Genomic DNA, 14,999 nt, shown 5'->3' on the forward strand with positions numbered 1-14,999 from the left:
GTCTATGGGAGAAATCAAAAGTGCTAATTTTAAAGGCTAATATGCAAGTTATTGTCATAAAAAGTGTTTGGGGACCTGGGTCCTGCCCCAGGGGACATGGATCAATGCAAAAAAAAGTTTTAAAAACGGCCGTTTTTTCAGGAGCATTGATTTTAATAATGCTTAAAGTCAAACAATAAAAGTGTAATATCCCTTTAAATTTCGTACCTGGGGGGTGTCTATAGTATGCCTGTAAAGGGGCGCATGTTTCCTGTGTTTAGAACAGTCTGACAGCAAAATGACATTTTGAAGGAAAAAACTCATTTAAAACTACCCGCGGCTATTGCATTGCCGACAATACATATAGATAAAAACGGCATGGGAATTCCCCAAAGGGGAACCCCGAACCAAAATTAAAAAAAAAAAAATGACGTGGGAGTCTCCCTAAATTCCATACCAGGCCCTTTAGGTCTGATATGGATATTAAGGGGAACCCCGGCCAAAATTTAAAAAAAAAAATGACGTGGGTTCCCCCTAAATTCCATACCAGACCCTTCAGGTCTGGTATGGATTTTAAGGGGAACCCCGCACCAAAAAAAAAAACGGCGTGGGGTCCCCCCAAAAATCCATACCAGACCCTTATCCGAGCACGCAACCTGGCAGGCCGCAGGAAAAGAGGGGGGGGCGAGAGTGCGCCCCCCCCCTCCTGAACCGTACCAGGCCACATGCCCTCAACATTGGGAGGGTGCTTTGGGGTAGCCCCCCAAAACACCTTGTCCCCATGTTGATGAGGACAAGGGCCTCATCCCCACAACCCTGGCCGGTGGTTGTGGGGGTCTGCGGGCGGGGTGCTTATCGGAATCTGGAAGCCCCCTTTAACAAGGGGACCCCCAGATCCTGGCCCCCCCCTGTGTGAAATGGTAAGGGGGTACAAAAGTACCTCTACCATTTCACTAAAAAACGGTCAAAAATGTTAAAAATGACAAGAGACAGTTTTTGACAATTCCTTTATTTAAATACTTCTTCTTTCTTCTATCTTCCTTCATCTTCTGGTTCTTCTGGTTCTTCTGGCTTTTCTGGTTCTTCCTCCGGCGTTCTCGTCCAGCATCTCCTCCGCGGCGTCTTCTATCTTCTTCTCCTCGGGCCGCTCCGCACCCATGGCATGGGGGGAGGCTCCCGCTCTTCTCTTCTTCTTCATCTTCTTCTCTTCTTCTCTTCTTCTTTTCTTCTCTTCTTCATTTTCTTCTCCGGGCCGCTCCGCACCCATGCTGGCATGGAGGGAGGCTCCCGCTGTGTGACGGCGCTCCTCGTCTGACAGTTCTTAAATAACGGGGGGCGGGGCCACCCGGTGACCCCGCCCCCCCTCTGACGCATGGTGACTTGACGGGACTTCCCTGTGACGTCACGGGGAATGCCACAGGGAAGTCCCGTCATGTCCCGTGCGTCAGAGGGGGGCGGGGTCACCGGGTGGCCCCGCCCCCCATTATTTAAGAACTGTCAGACGAGGAGCACCGTCACACAGCGGGAGCCTCCCTCCATGCCAGCATGGGTGCGGAGCGGCCCGGAGAAGAAAATGAAGAAGAGAAGAAGAGAAGAAGAGAAGAAAAGAAGAAGAGAAGAAGATGAAGAAGATGAAGAGAAGAGCGGGAGTCTCCCCCCCATGCCATGGGTGCGGAGCGGCCCGAGGAGAAGAAGATAGAAGACGCCGCGGAGGAGATGCTGGACAAGAACGCTGGAGGAAGAACCAGAAGAGCCAGAAGAACCAGAAGAACCAGAAGATGAAGGAAGATAGAAGAAAGAAGAAGTATTTAAATAAAGGAATTGTCAAAAACTGTCTCTTGTCATTTTTAACATTTTTGACAGTTTTTTAGTGAAATGGTAGGGGTACTTTTGTACCCCCTTACCATTTCACACGGGGAGGGCCGGGATCTGGGGGTCCCCTTGTTAAAGGGGGCTTCCAGATTCCGATAAGCCCCCCCGCCCGCAGACCCCCTCAACCACCGGCCAGGGTTGTGGGGATGAGGCCCTTGTCCTCATCAACATGGGGACAAGGTGTTTTGGGGGGCTACCCCAAAGCACCCTCCCAATGTTGAGGGCATGTGGCCTGGTACGGTTCAGGAGGGGGGGGCGCACTCTCGTCCCCCTCTCTTTTCCTGCGGCCTGCCAGGTTGCGTGCTCGGATAAGGGTCTGGTATGGATTTTTGGGGGGACCCCACGCCGTTTTTTTCTTTTTTTTTGGCGCAGGGTTCCCCTTACAATCCATACCAGACCTGAAGGGTCTGGTATGGAATTTAGGGGGAACCCCACGTCATTTTTTTTTTCAATTTTGGCCGGGGTTCCCCTTAATATCCATACCAGACCTGAAGGGCCTGGTATGGAATTTAGGGGGACTTCCACTTCATTTTTTTTTTTAATTTTGGTTTGGGGTTCCCCTTTGGGGAATTCCCATGCCGTTTTTATCAATGAACTTCTATGTGTATTGTCGGCAATGCAATAGCCGCGGGTAGTTTTAAATGAGTTTTTTCCTTCAAAATGTCATTTTGCTGTCAGACTGTTCTAAACACAGGAAACATGCGCCCCTTTACAGGCATACTATAGACACCCCCCAGGTACGAAATTTAAAGGGATATTACACTTTTATTGTTTGACTTTAAGCATTATTAAAATCACTGCTCCTGAAAAAACGGCCGTTTTTAAAACTTTTTTTTGGATTGATCCATGTCCCCTGGGGCAGGACCCAGGTCCCCAAACACTTTTTATGACAATAACTTGCATATTAGCCTTTAAAATTAGCACTTTTGATTATTCATGTTCGTGTCCCATAGACTTTAACGGTGTTCGCGTGTTCGAACGAACTTTTTTCCTGTTCGCATGTTCTGGTGCGAACCGAACAGGGGGGTGTTTGGCTCATCCCTAATGGTGACCTTCTGTCCACCCAGGAGTTAAAAAAATAAATTAGTACCATCTGTGATAAAACTAAAAAAAAAAAAAAAAAAAAACTTTTAAAAAAATCGTTCAATGTTTGGTGAATCCCACGGTGCAAAGAGGGGAAATTCCACCACCAACAAGTTGCAGATGTACGCTGACTTTCCACTATGGACCTTAAAATGGTCATATGCGCCTTTTCCCCTTTAAAAGAATGGGTTTTTTACAAGGAATTTAGAATTGTTAAAATGTTAAACTGTAAATGGTCCAACTTTTCATCCATGCTTAACAATTACTAATACGTTAAGAGTACAGATGAACCGCACATACTATATTTACCATTTTTCCAATATAAGCGTTATTTGACACATGCTGTATGATAACCTCTTGTTTGTACAAATTATCCAGAAATCAATAAAAATTATGAAAAAAAAAAAAAAAGAGAAGTTGGGATCAGCTATCCATAAAGGACTGTGGTTCCAATGAAGATTACTCTCAAATTCGCACAGATAAAACATATGAGAAAAAAAAAACCCAATTGCTTTTGGGGGCTGACAGCTCAGGTGCTCGGATAGATCGAGGCTGTGACTTAATGCCACTAAAGAGCTCTGCCCTACGCTTTACGTCGTTGGTTTGAATTAGAATTATGCTGGCGAAGGGCCCTGTTGAGGAGGAAGAAGGAGAGGACCCCCCCCCACCCTTTGCTGCAGCAGCCACCAGAGATCCTGGTGGAGATCTTCTGTTGCCTGCCCTGGGACACAGCTACTCCTCCTGGCACCAAATCCTCTACACTGACACCATCCGTAAGAGCCGCTGCAGGACCGGTAAAATCTAGGAGGATTGGTCATTCCCAAGATCAGAGTGACATTGCCCCTCTCATGTCACACTGCCCTCTTCCTGTCCCGCTGCCCCCCTGCTGTCCCACTGCTCCCCACCTGTCCCATTTCCCCCCTTCTGTCACACTGTCCACCTGTCACACTGCCCTCTCTCCTGTCTCACTGTCCCCCTCCTGTCACACTGCCTCCTACTGTTGCACTTGCCAAATACCCCCCTCCTGTCACACTGCCCCCCACCTGTCAAACTGTCACACTGCCCAAATACCCCTTTCCGGTGACACTGCCCCCCCACCTGTCACACTGCCCCCGCATGTCACACTCGCCAAATACCCCTCTCCTGTGACACTGCCCCCCACCTGTCACACTGTCCCCCTCCCTGTCACACTGGCCCAATACCCCTTTCCTGTCACACTGTCCTCCTGTCACACTGGCCAAATACCCCTCTTCTGTGACACTTCCCCCCACCTGTCATGCTGCCACCCTCCCCGTCACACTACCCAGATACCCCTCTCCTGTGATGCTGCTCCCCCCATGACACTGTTCCCTACTGTCACACTGGCCAAATACCCCTCTCCTGTCACACTGCCCCCTCCCTGTCACACTGCCCAGATACCTCTCTCATGTCACAATGGCAGGTGTGGCTGGAGTATAGTGTGTGTGGGGGGGGGGTGGCAAAATACAACTTTGCCTTTGTAGACAAAAATCCTTGCACCAACCCTGCATTCAATCTTACATGTCAGGGCCACCAGGCAAGTAGCTATGGTCACCAGTGAGTCTTCTGCAGGTCAGTCTTGCACTCACCTCTGGCCAATTCTTCAGTACGCTGGGGGGGAATCAAAGCCTCTTTCCACCTTTAGGCATCCCATGGGAATAGTGGGGTCCACTACCTAGAAATGAGTCGATGGCACCAATAGAGGATAGAAGTAGGATAACTTGCCAGTAGAGCCCCTAAATTCCCATCCACTCAGTCCACCACCTTGGCCATGCCCACCAAACTTCAGCTTTAATGGCTGAGTGCATTTCTAGCAGATTAACAGGTATTTTTCTTTATATGTCGGGTATTTAAATGGATAAAACACAATGATTTGTACATGTATTGCAGAGATGCATACCCCCCCAACTTTTTGAGATTGGGAATGAGGGACACCTATTAGCAAACATAGGACACACCCCCTGCCTCCCCTCTTAACCACTTCAGCTCCAGAAGGATTACCCCCCTTCATGACCAGGCCATTTTTTGTGATACGGCACTGCGTTACTTTAACTGACAATTGCACGATCGTGCGACGCTGTACACAAATAAAATTCATATCTTTTTTCACACAAATAGAGCTTTCTTTTGGTGGCGTTTGATCACTTCTGCGGTCTTTATTTTTTGCACTATAAACAAAAAAAAACTTTTGAAAAAAAATAATAATAATTTTTTACTTCCTGCTATAAAATATATCCAATACCAAAATGTAAAAAAAATCAAATTTCTTCAACAATTTAGGCCAAAATGTATTCTGCTACATATTTTTGGTAAAAAACAAAACAAAAAAACAATAAGCGTATATTGATTGGTTTGCTCAAAAGTTATCGCGTCTACAAACTATGGGATATTTTTATAGAATTTTTATTTATTTTTACTAGTAATGGTGGCAATCAGCAACTTATAGCGGGACTGCGACATTGAGGTGGACAGTTTGGACACTAACTGACACTTTTGACACTTTGCGGGAACCAGTGACACTAATACATTTGACGTCCTGCAGGATAAGCTGCTGGTGTGCAGCACAGCGATTGGTAGTACGGTGTTTAGCTCTGACACACCGCATCTCCAATCCCGGTAAGGAGCCCAAGATGTAGGCTCTGTACCATGTGATCAGCTGTGTCCAATCACAGCTGGTCACATCTTAAACACGAAGTGCCTCTTATCGGCTTCCTCTATTCGCGCTGACAAGGCGTAAGTGGAGGAGAGACGATCAGCGGCTCTCCTGACAGGGGGGGGCTGCGCTGATAATCGGCGCATTGATGATCAGTGAAGACCTATTAAGGATGCCCACTAGAGCCCACCAGGGATGCCAATCAGTGCCCATCAAGGGTGCCAGTCAATGCCTCCTCATCAGTGCTGCCTATCAGTATCATCTATCAGTGTCCATCAGTGCTGTCCATCATTGCCCATCAGTGCTGCCTATCAGTGCCCATCAGTGCGGCCTCATCAATGCCACCTATGAGTGCCCATCAGTGCCGCTCATCAGTGCCCATCAGTGCTGCATATTGGTGCTTCATCATCAGTGCAGCCTATCAGTGACCGCGCAATTGAGTAAAATTGGCCTGGTCAGGAAGGGGGTGAAAGTGACCGGTATTGAAATGGTTAATTTTCAGGGATTTCCTCTGACTTCCTGTTTGGCTAAGGGGGCAGGAAGTGAAGGGAAATATCCACAATGGGACACAGAGGGTAGAAAATAACCTGTCAGGGGTTATACTTACTCTATCCAAAAATATTTTAAAAAGTTTTGCCTATAGTTATACTTTAACCATTTGCCGACCAGCCACCATCATTATACTGCAGCAGGTCGGCTTGTTCCCACAAATCGCTGTAGGTGTATGTCAGCACTAGGGATGAGCCGAACACCCCCCTGTTCGGTTCGCACCAGTACATACGAACAGGCAAAAAATTTGTTCGAACACGCGAACACCGTTAAAGTCTATGGGACACGAACATGAAAAATCAAAAGTGCTAATTTTAAAGGCTTATATGCAAGTTATTGCCATAAAAAGTGTTTGGGGACCTGGGTCCTGCCCCAGGGGACATGTATCAATGCAAAAAAAAGTTTTAAAAACGGCAGTTTTTTCGGGAGCAGTGATTTTAATAATGCTTAAAGTGAAACAATAAAAGTGTAATATTCCTTTAAATTTCGTACCTGGGGGTGTCTATAGTATGCCTGTAAAGGGGCGCATGTTTCCCATGTTTAGAACAGTCTGACAGCAAAAAACTACTCGCAGCTACAATCAATTGTCGGTCCGGCTATACACATAACAGTTCATTGATAAAAACGACATGGGATTCCCCCACAGGGGAACCCCGAACCAAAATTTAAAAAAAAAAAAAACGCGTGGGGGTCCCCCCAAATTCCATACTAGGCCCTTCAGGTTTAGTATGGATATTAAGGGGAACCCCGCACCAAAATTAAAATAAAAATGGCGTGGGGTCCCCCCAAAAATCCATATCAGATCCTTATCCGAACACAGAACCTGGCAGGCCGCAGGAAAAGAGGGGGGGACGAGAGAGCGCCCCTTCCTCCTGAACCGTACCAGGCCACATGCCCTCAACATTGGGAGGGTGTTTTGGGGTAGCCCCCCAAAGCACCTTGTCCCCATGTTGATGGGGATAAGGGCCTCATCCCCACAACCCTTGCCCGGTGGTTGTGGGGGTCTGCAGGTGGGGGGCTTATCGGAATCTGGAAGCCCCTTTAACAAGGGGCCCCCCTGTTTTAAATGGTAACGGGTACATTGCAAATGTACCATTTCACAAAAAAAGTGTGAACATGGTAAAAAAAAAAAACCACACACACCGTGGGAGAAGTCCTTTATTAAAAAAAAACTGTCCCACGTAGTCCATTCACCTCCGCCAACAGACCGAAAAAAAAAATAAAGAAGATCTGCCTCCATGGGATGCACACTCCATATGACGCGTCCTCGCAGGTGACAGCTCTTTTAAAACTGTGGGCTGGGCCACATGGTGTCGTCACTGGGTGACCCCGCCCCCTCTGAAGCAAGGGGACATCCCTATGGCTTCCCCTGTAGCATCAGAGGGGAACGGGGCCACCCGGTCTGCCCCCCTCTGACGCTACAGGAAAGCCATAGGGATGTCCCCCTGCATGAGAGGGGGCGGGGTCACCCAGCCATTATTAAAACTTTTTTTTGCATTGATCCATGTCCCCCGGGGCGGGACCCAGGTCCCCAAACACTTTTTATGACAATAACTTGCATATTAACCTTTAAAATTAGCACTTTTGATTTCTTCCATAGACTTTTAAAGGGTGTTCCGCGGCTTTCAAATTTGCAACGAACACCCCAAATTGTTCGCTATTCGGCAAACAGGCGAACAGCCAATGTTCAAGTCGAACTCATGTTCGACTTGAACATAAAGCCCATCCCTAATCAGATCCTTTAAGAGCTACAGCAGGCGTGCGCGATGCACGGCGAAGGACCCGATGCGTGTGGCCGGCAGCCACGATGTCCTTTGGTCACCCGCGATCACGGGAAAGAGATCCAGAATGGGGATCTGTCAATATAAACAGACAGATCCTCATTCTGACAGGGGAGTAGAGAGAGAGATCTGCTGTTCTTAGTGATCAGAAACAGCGATCTCTCTCTTCTCCCAGGCAGCCCAGTCCCCATACAGTTAGAAACACCTCCCTAGGACACACTTAACCCCTTGATCGCCCCCCAGTGTTAACCCCTTCCCTGCCAATGACATTTATAGAGTAATCAGTGGCTATTTGCAGTGATCACTGTGTAAAAGTCAATGGTCCCAAAAAAAAGTGTCAAAAGTGTCTGATCTGTCCGCCGCAATGTTGCAGTCCCACTAAAAATCACTGATCACTGCCATTACTAGTAAAAAAAAAAAAATATTTAGAAAAAAAATAACATAAATCGATCCTCTATTTTGTAGACGCTATAACCTTTGCGCAAACAAATCAATATAAGCCTATTGCGATTTATTTTACCAAAAATATGTAGAAGAATACATATTGGCCTAAACTGATGAGGAATTTTTTTTTGGATATTTATTATAGCAATTATAGCAATTATTATGCTATTTATTATAGCAAAAAATAGTTATTATAGTAAAAAATATTCTTTTTTTTAAATTGGACTTTTTTGTTTATAGCACAAACAATAAAAACCGCAGAGGTGATCAAATACCACCAAAAGAAAGCTCTATTTGTGGGAAATAAAGGACATCAATTTTATTTGGGTACAGCGTTGCACGACCGCACAATTGTCAGTTAAAGTGACGCAGTGCCGAATCGCAAAAAATGGCCTGGTCATTAAAAGGGAAAATCTTCCGGTCTGTAAGTGGTTAAGTTAGCCAGTTAAGGGTATTCCGTAAATTCTAAACTGTGCACTTCTTCTTCCCCCATAGAGTACAATGCAGTGTAGAGAAGTGTGATGTAGTATATGGACTCTTACCCAGAACACGGATCTCTGTAGAGGATATTAGATATTCTGGAATATCGTAACACCAGATCTTATATACACCGGCGTCTCTCTTCTCAGCTTGTTCCAGCTTCCAGCAGCCGCTGCCTGCGTTCAGTTCGATTCTGGAGTCATGAGATTTAGTGTGATTATAATAACAGTGACGTTCTAGAAGTCTCGTCTCCATTCCTCTGCATTGTCTGTACAGCTCCAGAGTAACATCATCCTTAGGACATTTCATATTACAGTCAGTGATGTCTGATCCGCTCTGTACATACACCGTTCCTGATGACACCGATATGATCATCATATACAGGAGACCTGGGAGGAGAAGACAGATCAGAAATGTCAGCAGAAGTTTGAAAATCCCGATGTTAAATATTTGAACAAATGAAACAAGAAAATAAAATGTTGCAAAAAATATAGCAGCAGCATTAAAACAAGTTCAAATAAAATCTTGTGAGCAACTAAAATTTAGAAAAGCAGGCAGCAAGGAACATACTCCCAGTACAAATGTGCAAAATTAATAATAATTAGTGCAAAAAAAATAATCATTAGTGAGTGAACAGTATTATTTCTCAAAAAAGTCCAAATAAAGTAAATCCAGTGCTTCAGTGCAATCAAGTTAAAGTCAAAGTTAGACCCCATACACACTATTACATTTTCTGCAGATTTTTGTCTTGAGATTTACCAATACCATATAGTATGAGCTCAATCCTTAATGCCCCGTACACACGATAGGATTTTCCGACGGAAAATGTGTGATAGAACCTTGTTGTCAGAAATTCCGACCGTGTGTGGGCTCCATCACACATTTTCCATAGGAATTTCCGACACACAAAGTTTGAGAGCTTGCTATAAAGATTTCCGACAACAAAATCCGTTGTCGGAAATTCCGATCGTGTGTACACAAATCCGACGCACAAAGTGCCACGCATGCTCAGAATAAATTAAGAGATGAAAGCTATTGGCTACTGCCCCGTTTATAGTCCCGACGCACGTGTTTTACATCACCGCGTTCAGAACGATCGGATTTTCCGTCAACTTTGTGCGACCGTGTGTACGCAAGACAAGTTTGAGCCAACATCCGTCGGAAAAAATCCATGGATTTTGTTGTCGGAATGTCCAATCAATGTCTGACTGTGTGTACAGGGCATTAGAGTTTCAATTTGTATGCAATCAGACAGGCCCTTGCATTACATGGTTTTGGTAAACCTGACGTCAAAAATCTGCAGAAAATCTAATAGTGTGTATGGGGCATTATTAGGATAAGACTTGCTGAATCTTCACAAGTCCTCAAAGTGCTTATATAATTAACCTCAGTGCTCCCCCATTAGTGGCATGGAATTGTTGCAGTTTCGTGGACTTTTACAATTTTTACAAACTGTACATAGTTGGTGCATTGGAGCACCTGGCCGATCGGCTGCTCTACTGACAGGGGGGGTCTGTGCTGATTGATTATCGGTGCAGCCCCCCCCCCCCCCCCCCCCGAGGATGCCCACACTGGACCACCAGGGATGCAACCAGGACCATCAGGGATGCCCACCACTAGTCACCACCAGGTATGCCACCCATGACCACCAGGGATGCCAATCAGTGCCCACAATGGATGCCAATCAGTGCCAAACAATAATGCCTCCCAATCAGTGATGCCCATCAGTACCATCCATTAGTGTACATCAGTGCCACCTATCAGTGCCCATCCATGTCGCCTATCAGTGCCCATCAGTGCCACCTATGTGTACCCATCAGTGCTGCATATCAGTGCCACCTATCAGTGCCCCATCAGTGCCTCATATTAGTGCCCCATCAGTGCCACCTCATCAGTGCCACCTTATTGGTGCCACCTCATCAGTGCCCATTAGTGCCACCTTACCAGTGCCCGTCAGTGCAGCCCCATCAGTGCCGCCTTATCAGTGCCCATCAGTGTCGCCTTATCAGTGCCCATCAGTGCCCATCAGTGAAGGAGAAACATACTTATTTACAAAGTTTTGTAACAGAAACAAAAAAAAACTTTTTTTTTCAAAATTTTCAGTGTTTTTTTGTTTAGCAGAAAATAAACCCCCCAGAGATGATCAAATACCACCAAAAGAAAGCTCTATTTGCGGGAACAAAATTATACAAATTTATTTTGGGTACAGTGTTATATGACCGTGCAATCGTCATTCAAAGTGCGACAGCGCTGAAAGATTAAAAATTGTCCTGGGCAGGAAAGGGGTGAAAGTGCCTGGTATTGAAGTGGTTAAACAGGACTGCTTGAGGCTGGGTTCACACTATTGCAGCATGCGGCTCACAGCAGGAGTCCAGTGTGTCCCCGTTCACTGCTTCAGGCCCGATTTCAGCCCAAATTTTTGGGCTGAATTTGGACCTGAAACAGACCAAAAGACACACAGGACTCCTGTACAATTCGCACCGGAGCCGCAGCGGAGATGTGTGAACCGGCTACATAGACATGCAAAACTGATGCAGGGAAACCCTCATCCAATTAGGTGTGAACCCAGCCTGAAACCTTGTTTAATCAGCAGCTTGCAGCATCGTCTTCAGCACTAATCGGTGTATTCTGATGGTGGAGAGTCCCCGCTGTCAGAATACGAGGTCCCCGCAAGGGGGATCCTTGTATAGATGCAACAACCTGTCAGCTAGCAAAGTGAACAAAAAAACCTGTGTACAAGTACCAACTTAAAGTGGTTGTAAACCCTTTTGTGTGAGTTTTACCTATAGGTAAGCCTAGAATAAGGCATACCTACAGGTAGTGGAAATATTTCACTTGTAGTGCGCCGATGATGTAATCGGCGCATGCGCTGTGAAGAAACGGACCACCGTGCCGTTTCTTCCCCCAGCGGGTGACGAGACTGACGGCTCCCGCGCACATGCTCGGGAGTCACAGAGCCAGAGTCCGCGGCCCCCGGAAGGAAGAGGGGCAAAGATGGACGCAGCCTGCACAGGGGACAGCGATGGATTCGTTTGCAGGTGTCACATAATGCATACCTCCCAACATTTTGAGATGGGAATGAGGGACACCTACTAGCAAATACATGTAGGCATAGGACACGTCCCCTGTCACACCCCCTTAAAAGGAGAATTAACCAAAGAAAAATTGAATCCACGAGGGACTTTTTTGTACCACTACTATTCCTTTATATTGGCTTTTATCATTTACAAATGCAGCAATTTATAATTTGGATGAAAGGTTTAGCACTGGGAAACACTTTTTGAAAGATATGGATATATGGACTATATGGATCAGACCAAAATGAGGGACAAATGAGGAGGAATGAGGGACAGAGGGACATTGCTCCAAATCAGGGACAGTTGGTAGCTATGCATAATGGACTAGTATGCGATGCATATTAGCCCATTATGCTTTTAATTTGCAGGCTTTGCAGGGAGCAAAAAAGGAAGTAAAACCCATTAGGGTCTACTTCCTCTTTAAAGCGGCTGTAAACTGCGGCAGTTAAAATAATAAAAAAAACCCACACCTTTCCCTTGGAAGGCAATTACATCGCATACTAGCACATTATTCCAAATATCCAAATTTTGCACCTGACTATTATGAAATGCTTGCCTTGGAACGAAGCACTCTAACAGGGGCTTTCCTCCTCCCCTTGCCTTCCTTCCGGGTTCGCGGGCTCCGGCTGTATGAGTGGTTGGAGCCACAGTGACATCACTCCCACGCATGCAGAGAGCATTTGAGATTTGGTGAGAAGATGTTGTATCGGCTCCACACAACCTCCCCCTTCAACTCCATGCTGCACACAGTTGCTGGCTGCTTGCAGAGTGCTGCCTTTCACTTGAATGGGTCACAGTCAGTGGGTGCTATACCTGCTAAAAAGCAACAGGGGGAATAATTGCAGCCGCAACATGTGAACAAGCCCAGCTGCTGCCTCTACAGCTAAAAGAGGGTAGTGGTTAAGGGGCAGTAAAAGCACAGCTCAACTGCAGGGTTTTACTGCACTTCAACCGCTAGTGTGAACAATTAATGCGGAGTTCCGCCGGAAAAAAAAATATTAAAAGTCAGCAGCTACAAAAAGTGTAGCTGCTGACTTTTAACAATCAGACACTCATCTGTCCCACGGTTCAGAGATGCGGGAGAACGAAGCCCCGCTCCTCTCCCCCCTCCTCTCCACGGCACCAGCATTCTTATGCCCCGTACACACGATCGGATTTTCCGATGGAAAATGTCCGATCGGAGCGTGTTGTCGGAAATTCCGACCGTGTGTGGGCTCTATCGGACATTTTCCATCAGATTTTCCAACACACAAAGTTGGACAGCAGGAGATAAAATTTTCCGACAACAAAATCCGATGGCGTCAATTCCGACCGTGTGTGGCCTGTTCCGACGCACAAAGTGCCACACATGCTCAGAAGAAATTCCAAGATGGAACAGCTTGTTCTGGTAAACTTAGCGTTCGCAATGGATACAGCACTTTCATCACGCTGCAATGTTAAAAATGGTTTAATACAGCGCACTCTCTTCTTCTTTATAATGTGACAAGAATTAAGTAGTTTTGCTGCTCATATTCACACACACTTTTCACAAACTTATTTCGTTACTATTTATCTGGATTCCCTCAATATATTTTGATTTCTCACATCTGACAACATATTTTTGTTTATTTTTTATATTTTTTTGGCTTTAATGTAGATTTTTTTTGTGTTTGTATTTTTTTGAAGTGTTTTTTTTTTTTTTTTTGGGATTTTGATTTGTACTCCCGAAAATGTTTGTGTGTGTTTTTTGTGACAAGTTCCCACAACACCATTGATATGTTGTTCTATTTAATCTGTAGGAGATTGTTTGGTGTTGTTGTCCCTTGTTAATTTCACATTTTATGTTAGAAATGTACCTGAATCGTCACCAACAAACTGTCCTTTTTGGATGAAAACACACAGGAGAGTAGAATTTCCCCAAAAATGTTTTATTAAGGGCTCACAAATAAACAAAGAGGGAGGCAACGCTGGACAAACTGCAGAAGTGGGCGAAGCCTTGGACCCCCAGGGCAGACATCAATTATTTTTAAGCAAAATTGGTGGCCTGAGGAGTCCTTATCTAAGGGAGGGCAGTCTGGTCCAGAAGTCCCAGAGATCCGGAAAGCAGCAGATGACATCTATGTCCCCAGGCTGTGGTCATACGAGAGACTGCATCTTCTGTCAGACCAGACTGAACCCAGGGCAATCACTCTCAGGTCTTCTTTCCACGCTTCCTTACACGCGGTGGCTGTGGTAGTGGAGTTGTGGCAGCAGGAGGAGGAGGAGGAGGATGGTCCAACTCAACCACGTAGGTCTGGGGTGTTAGTTCCCCACTCACCCCCTTACGTAGCACTTTATAAAAAAGGTCCTCACAGAGCCTGCGTTGACCCTCCTGCATGCCCTGCAATTTGGTGGCAGCCATGCAGGCAAAGGCGTCTTCAGGAGTTGGTAAGGCTCGTAGGGACGCCAAAGCCTCCTGGATCAGCCTGAACGCTGAATCCTGCACGGGACTCGGAGTGGCCTTCCTGGCTCATTTATATGGAAGGCGGAGGGGAGGAACCTGAGACTCAGTCAGGCTGCGACTTGTCCCAGGCTTCTCCTGGCTGCCACTTAGCCTCGCCTCCTCCTGGCTGCAACTAATCCCCGCCTCCTCCTGGCTGCCACATTCCACAGCCTCCTCCTGGCTGAGGTCCTCCTGTGTATGAAAAAGGGACATAGTTTTAGTATTTTTTTCATCAATCACACACAATTTTCACCTCCTGACTGCTGCAAATTGAATGTTAACAAATATAACAGACTATCCTTTGGAGCCCAGCAGTTTTCATTCTTGTCCCAATTTTGGGTGCCCACTACTGTCTATTGATATGTAAAACACTTTCAAGCAGCAAATAGTGATCAATAATAACATCTAGTAAACATCATTTATTTTTTGACCAGAAAAATGTTGAACAATGCTATACCTGACTCCAGCTGGGCTCCTCCACTTCTTCCTGGCTGGAAGGCCCAGGTTGGACCTCGGAAGCCTCAGCTGGGGTGGAAGGAAGCGTGGAAGGAAGAGTAGAGAGAGATTCCCTGACTTCAGTGTGGTCGGACAGAAATCGCATT

The 14,999-nt window shown here is 46.1% G+C and overlaps 1 protein-coding gene and 1 long non-coding RNA gene across 3 annotated transcripts in view; one reads left to right on the plus strand and one right to left on the minus strand.

Annotated features, from left to right (window-relative positions):
- The window catches only part of LOC141130138 (uncharacterized), an 875,833-nt gene that overhangs the window by 144,716 nt on the left and 716,118 nt on the right, over positions 1-14,999 (plus strand). The gene's annotated exons all lie outside the window — the stretch shown is intronic.
- The window catches only part of LOC141129432 (uncharacterized), a 350,961-nt gene that overhangs the window by 50,058 nt on the left and 285,904 nt on the right, over positions 1-14,999 (minus strand). For both annotated transcript variants that reach the window (XM_073617465.1, XM_073617464.1), the window contains exon 2: positions 8,922-9,248. In XM_073617465.1, the coding sequence (XP_073473566.1) occupies positions 8,922-9,248 (327 nt within the window). The remainder of the gene's footprint in view (positions 1-8,921; positions 9,249-14,999) is intronic.

The sequence above is a fragment of the Aquarana catesbeiana genome, linkage group LG02 (assembly GCF_042186555.1).
Source record: "Aquarana catesbeiana isolate 2022-GZ linkage group LG02, ASM4218655v1, whole genome shotgun sequence".
NCBI lineage: Eukaryota > Metazoa > Chordata > Amphibia > Anura > Ranidae > Aquarana > Aquarana catesbeiana.